This window comes from Buceros rhinoceros, unplaced genomic scaffold (genome assembly GCF_000710305.1).
Source record: "Buceros rhinoceros silvestris isolate BGI_N320 unplaced genomic scaffold, ASM71030v1 scaffold8090, whole genome shotgun sequence".
Lineage (NCBI taxonomy): Eukaryota > Metazoa > Chordata > Aves > Bucerotiformes > Bucerotidae > Buceros > Buceros rhinoceros.
The window spans coordinates 89,574-96,705 of NW_010390175.1; the positions used below are offsets into that span (position 1 = coordinate 89,574).

At 35.4% G+C, this 7,132-nt stretch overlaps 1 protein-coding gene across 1 annotated transcript in view; it reads left to right on the forward strand.

The window, feature by feature from the left end:
* LOC104494009 (low-density lipoprotein receptor-related protein 1B-like) overlaps window positions 1–7,132 on the forward strand; it is a gene marked incomplete at its 5' end in the record, with an annotated part of 136,594 nt that overhangs the window by 86,112 nt on the left and 43,350 nt on the right. The window contains 3 exons of the mRNA XM_010136787.1: window positions 2,223–2,339; window positions 4,673–4,846; window positions 5,343–5,468. Of these exons, the coding sequence (XP_010135089.1) occupies window positions 2,223–2,339; window positions 4,673–4,846; window positions 5,343–5,468 (417 nt within the window). The remainder of the gene's footprint in view (window positions 1–2,222; window positions 2,340–4,672; window positions 4,847–5,342; window positions 5,469–7,132) is intronic.

Below are 7,132 nucleotides of genomic sequence, written 5' to 3' on the forward strand. Positions count from 1 at the left end.
AACACTCTTTATTGACGTGATTAGACTGAAATACAGCTTATCCTAGATGCATATGCTTATGCTCTTTAGATAAGAAGCGAATAGTAATAATAATAAAAAAACATGATCAGTAGCAAACTCAGTAAGAAGCTTCTGATTATTCAGACTGAAAGACAACAGAATCTCATGTTTATTAAGTTGTTGCATATTCTTTGCTAAACTTCTGAAAAAAACCAATGGTGAATGTGTCAGATGAACAGATCATAGGGTTTAGCTCTAATTGCTGGAATTGCTCTTTGGAATCCTGCTTGTTTCTTCTTATGAGTCTGGTTGATTGCCGAGGTTATGTCCTACAGAGGCAATCTCCACTTCCTTGGTTACTAAAGGGCATTTAACATCCCCCCGGTTTTTTGCCATTGCATTGGATTAATTTTTAGATAACAGTGGTATCAAACTTACCTGAAAATGCACGTATTTACTTCCTCCCTGGCTGGAAGCAGAACTGCAAGAGCTTTTCTTCATAAAATTTTCCTTGATATATTTTATTAATAAACATTTAGCCAGACCTCTGTCTCCTTTCAAGAGTGAATAAAAAGAAAATTGGGGAAATTAGCAGAATTACCAAATATGGGCAGACTTTGCAAGAGGGAATTTCACAAATGCCTTCCTACAGTATCCCATTCTCCTGTACCTGCTGCCTGAAAGCACTTCCGTGGCATCCTTCCGTGCTTTTCTCCCCTTACTTCATGGTAGAAAGGAGACGTTTACGGAGTCTTTTAATGTTTTTTGACAGATATTTCACGGATCCATGTCTTTGTAGCGAGAATGCAAAAGAGCGAGCCCAAGCCTTTAATATTTCCTCCCAAATGAGACTTTACTAGTATTGTTTAGACAAAGTTTTAAGATTTTACTGAACTGGGCTTTTCTTCATAGGATTTACATTAAAATGACTATCACAGGAGTGCTATATGTCAAAAATAAGTACTTTTTTTACATTGTGTTATCTCTGAGACTGAGAAAGATACATTGAGAAAGTTATTTATTTGATATTTAAACAGTCTTCTTTAAATACAAGGTGTATTTTAAAGCTAGAGTGTAGGGACGATTTCTGAAATATTCTTCCTTTCAGGTACCATGTATCACACAGAGTTGACACCTTGTAATTATCTTTACTAGAGCTTATTCTCTTTAGCTGTATGCCTGAATACTAGTGTTTCTTTTTAAAGAGGTTTTTTTTCCAATGGAGTTGCAAATGTAAACGTATTCCACTGCTGTAGACGTCAGACTTCCTCCACTTCCTCTCATCTATCTGTAGCTGATTAATTTATGACCTTAGGAGGAGTATTTTTGTTGTTACGTATAATTTCTTTTGATGTATTTTTCCTGATTTGCCTACTTACATAAACAGGAAGAAAAATACTTTTTCCCAGTCTTATTAAAAATACACTACAACTTCAAAAGCTCAGAATGAAACTTTCTTGTGGTTCAAATATTTTTTTCAGGTTGAAGCTTTTGACATGACCTAAAATGGCATATTAATCATTTAATCATCTTCTGAGAAACGCAGGGTGTGGATTTAACTATTTAGTTGTTGCCTAGAGGCTGGGGAGTCACAATATTATCTCTTTTATTCTCATTTACGCTCTCAGTTGCTCGCTCTTGTGTTGTTTTTTTTAATACATGTACATCTGTCAATATTGCTGTTTAAATCTTGCAGCACTAATGTAATTAAAATAATCTGATTTATAATTCTATAATAATTACCACATCTGAAGCATTGGTGATTAAAAAAAAGAACACAATTACATACTTGTGGAAGCAGAGTTGAGTAGGAAGTCTCTAGGAAATCTGAATGCCTTGTTTTTAACGCATGGTCACACTGGCGCTACTGCTTTAGAAATCTATCGACATAAAGACTTTTTTGTTGTTGTTGGTAGAGCAAATTACAGGATTAGTTTCTGTACGTAATTCCCACCTGGTATATATCCGTACCTGCTGAGGATAATGGGTTTGAAAAGGTACTGTCCTTGGAGCATATGTTAAAGGAAGTAACAAAACAGAGTTGCCTCAAGGGGAAGATTTAAGCAGAAGGTGCTTTATTTTATTCTTCTAGATTTCCAGTCATGTTTTTTTCTTTGTCAGCATATTTTGTGTTCACAAGAATATGAATGATATAAAAATGTACAGTTACATAAAACTATTTTCAGATTTTATATGCCTATTTAACTTTATTTCCTTTGTAGGTCTCGTAGTTGATCAGTTCAGTCAGCGTTTGTTCTGGGCTGATTTTGAATTATCTATTATTGGCAGCGTTCTTTTTGATGGTTCCGATTCAGTCGTGTCTGTGAGCGCTAAACAAGGTATGGAGAGCTTTTCTATAACATGATTTCTATTTTATTGCATTTGACTGAAATTTCACTGTTCAGAGAAACTATGTAAGCAAAAAGCAGTAATTAGGAAATAATATTCATTGCTTGTGTTTGATAATACTTCAGCAATTATCTACACAGATATTTATGGTAAGACAATTTTAGCTTCAAGAGAATCAGATAAAGTTACTTTAGGGGAACAAAGATTCAGTGCTATATGCAAATCTCAAGTTTGTTGTCTAAATATTAGCTTAGGTATTGTCAAATGAGGTTGTGATTACATTGGACTTACACAGCAACGGGAGCACCGTGACTAGTAGGAAATTATTGCTGTCTGCACGGCGCGGGAAATGTACAGATTGCAGAACTGTTGACCTGAATCAGTTCTGGGAAAAATAATGGGTTTGGCTTTGGTTTTCAGGTCAGTAAGTAATCACAGAAATCTGCTAACAGAATGTGAATGGAGAAAGTTCCTTTCGTAAGAAAAGAGGTTCTAGTTAAGCCGACTTTGTTTTTACAGAATTGCATCGGCTTTTTAATGATCTGATAATATATATAACGATTTATGAAATTTGAGAGGAAACACATTAAAAAAATAAAAATGAGAAAGCAGGCTTTTGGGAGGATTGCTTAGTGAGCAGTTGGTAGTGGAGTTGCATCAAGATGATATTACATCTAGTGCTACTAAGTGTTTAAACCAATGATCTGGAATTCACCAGAGGATTCTGGAAGATACTAGAAAAAAACTCCTATATGCAAATTGAGCAGGACTGGATTCAAAATTAGCTTACTGTGGTTTAATAGCATTTTATTTCACAACTTGGTTCAATACGCACGGAAATAGTCATCTCCAGAGGGACACTCTGAGTGCTGGGATCTAACTACAGCCTCCTGAAACACTGACCCATACCACGCAGGTGCCTGACAGAAGACAGTAACTCTTCTTCCTATCATTGCTTGCACCTCCTTTGGTGGTGACGTTCCGTGGTGGCTAGGCTGTAATCTCATCACAAAACACGTACTTAGTGTTTGTGCTCGGTGCTTGTGGCTCTGCAGACAGTGTCAGGTTATCCTAGGTTGTGTTTTAATGCATCTCAATAGTCGTTTGTATTTTAAGAATAAATGTGAGGTTATTCTTGAAGGGGAAAAAAACCTCACACAGTGCTCCAAAAGAGAAGGCATGAAAGTCGGTGACTTCATAACATGGGAGGGCTATACTGCACTGTGTCAAACACGGCAAATTTGGGGTTTGTAAAGGTGAAAGTGGAAAATAGAGACTTTATTGCTTCCATATGTATGTCCCATTCAATACTGATATACAAGATCACTAAAGCGGTGTTGCCTTTGTCTCCTGTTGGCATTTGTAGTAACTATAGACATATTAGACAAATAGGACCAACGAGAAATCGTGGGATTTTAGAAATTGCTTTACAATCAGACTAAGTTTTCAATCCATTTAATTAAACAAACATAAAATAATGAAATAGAATTCGTAAATATTTTTATTGAAGTAAAATACTGAGTTCCAAGTACAAATAGAGTGGAAAAAGAGTTGGAACAAATAAAGGCTGATACTTGAAAATAAGTAAATACGACTGAGACATAAACCCATTTTTACATTAAATGGAGGTAATAGTAGGAACAAGGTATCACAAGGAATGACAGATTCTGTTTCTTTATGGCTTCAGATAAAGAAGAGATGCATCTCTGGCAAAGAAATTTTAGTCAGAAGCTATTGCCTTGTTACAAGAGTAAATGTATGAAATTCTACGCATGTATGAAATTGGGCACAGGAAATCCAGCTATGTGATCTAACCTTAAAAATCAGGAATTGGTGGTCTCAACATTTCATTTTGCTACAATTATGAATTAAAATGAATGTAATCTGAGAGCTGGCATTTCAAATACGTTAAGGAAGAGTTAAAGACATGTTTTGGTGGAATAGTTTTACTGTTTTCTACAGCAAAATAATCTGTTTCTTCCTTGTCACATACTTCTAGTTAAAGTGTCGTACCTAAGTGCACTCTAATTAGCTATTTGTTACTGTAGGGTTTCCCTTCTTGTCAATAATCAGCCAGTTTTTGCGGTTGAATGGTATGGAAAGCTAATACAAAGCTTGAGATTGTAGTTGCTCATGGTAGGGACGAGTCCCTTTTAAGATGAGTGCTTTCTTAAAGGCAATCTTCGTGGTTGCAAAACCAAGTGATCTGAATAAAAGTGTCTTAAGGTGGTGATCACAATAATGCAACTGAAGTTATTATTGGAACAAAGTTGTTTATTATTTGCATATGATTGTGTATTTGTATTTGTTCTTTTTTTTTAAGGTTTGCTACATCCCCATAGAATTGACATTTTTGAGGATTACATATATGGAGCAGGTCCTAAAAACGGTGCATTTAGAGTACACAAATTTGGCAGGAGCCTTGTAGAATATCTAAGTGTGGATGTTGATAAAGCAAAAAGTGCCTTGATTTTTCACCGCTACAAACAAATGGACTGTGAGTAAGCATAATCACTTTAAACTCAATATTGAGCAAGTTCACCTCGGGGAAACAGAAAAAAAAAAACAACCAATTTGTATAAATATAAACCAGAGCTTGACTGTACAAACTGAAGATAGATTGTCATATTTCCTTATACATGTTAGATTCAGAATTTTTGTTCAAAAGGTTATTGGACAAATACTTGCCTTGTGTACCCACACTGTAATTGAGGTATAAAAAAATTATAAGAAAACTGAATAGAAACACCTCCAGCCACAAACCAGATGGGGTTTTTTGCTGCGTGTTACCAGTACATTGTTTGTGTCACTGGAATAAATTCGATCCTGGTGCCATTCAAGTGAGTGTGGTGATTGACTTCAGGCTGCTGATATCCTGGAAACTGGATTGTATTGGATATTTAAATCTGATTATTTATTTTTTCCTAGTTCTAGAACACAGTGTATTTTATTTAAAAAAAAAAATATTTCTAATATTTTGTCTATTTAAACAGTGCCTAATCCATGCTTGGACCTGACATGTGAATTCATTTGTTTACTCAACCCTTCTGGTGCAACATGTGCTTGTCCAGAAGGAAAATCATTGGTGAATGGAACGTGCATTGATCAGAGCCTCTTAGGTAGGTATTGAAAACTGCTTGAGCCCCAGAACATAAACAAGCGATCAGTTTTTGTCATTGCAAAAGGCTAGACTGCCTGCAAGTCAGGTTTTGTGATGTTGTTCAATATATGTATTACTTATCTGAAATGGAAATGAAATATGAAGAAGCAAAATCCCTGATTAAAAAGAAATTGTTCATATTCATCAAAATGAAAAATGAGCTTTCAACTGAACTGACACAAGATGATATTTAGAAGTGAATGTGTGTATCTATTTGCCATAAAGAATTTTTGGATTTCAAATTAAATATTAGCCATTCAGGAGAAAAAAAAATAACCTTAAAGACGATGAAGAAACACCTCTGCTTAGACTGCAGCAGTAGTCAAAAGGCAGTAAGAGCAACCTAGCAAATAGTAATGACTTTGAAGTATTGGGGGAAAAAACAAACAAACAAAAAGCTAGAATTTATTTATCTAAAATTCTATCTTTCATTAACATCTATAATGACTAATATCAAGACACAGAAAACCAGACTTCATGGTAAAAGAGCTACTAAGTTCTTGCTATATTTTAGGGTGGGGCATGGGGGAATCTTCTTTTCCATAGAAGATTGTTAAATACTCTAAAATATTCCCACTCTAATTGAGGCCAAACCTAAGGTGGTCAGACTGCTGGAACAAATTCTTGGCCAGCTTGAATTTTAAAAGGTTCTAGTAATGATAGAATAGGATTTCTTATGTGTATGAGAAGTCAGAATGTATTAGGATGTTTTCTAATGTTTAATTCCAGGCTCGGAAGTGCGAGTGATGTGTATTTTGATGAGATCCTCAGTACTTTAAATGCTCAATTTAGCAATTAAATTAATTTACCTGGAGTGTTATCATTCTTTGGAGAAAAACTCACCTATTTATACAGCATGGTCTTTAAATATTGAATTAACACAACTGTGCTTTAATAGTTTATGATGTGGTATTAATACAGCTATCTTGTCTAGCAGCATTTCTCCTTCTGCATCAAGAAATTTAGGACTAATTTGGAATAAAACAGTATTAGAAAACTTGTCCTAGATAACGCACCCATTCCTGTTTTTTGCTGATGTGGGAGTACATTGTACGCAGTGCATTTACAGCACCGCTTTTGTATATGCTACCCTGTGTTCTGGGAAAAATACCGTCAAAGCAAGCTTTATTTCTGCACACCCTTGGCTGAAAAACCTGTCAACGCGTAGTTCTATAATAGTTATACAACCGTAGAGTAGGTTACGGCTGGTTCACAACAGTTTCCACTGCTAGGGGAAAAGTGATGTCACTGAAGTAAATGTAATAGGAAATATTAGTATAATGTACAAGGTTTCTAAATCTTGAGAAAAATCACTCTAACCACCGTTTGTCGTCAGAGAGCATCCACTCTTCCCGCCTCTCCAAGTGTCAGCTCGTTGTTCATCTGAGATGGATAACTACTGAGATTTTCTGCTGATACTGTACCACCTAAAAATTCTTTCAGTTGACCCATACCAACTACTTAGGTGTTGAAGAAAGGACAACTGAAAGAATATTGTTTTTCACTGGCGATTGGTAGTAATTTGAACCCGAAATTTTAGTTCTGTTACAGTGGGGCAAAGGATTATGCCATGGCAGAGTATTCAGGAAGGTGGTTTTTTTTTTTTTTTTGGGAAGGCACAGA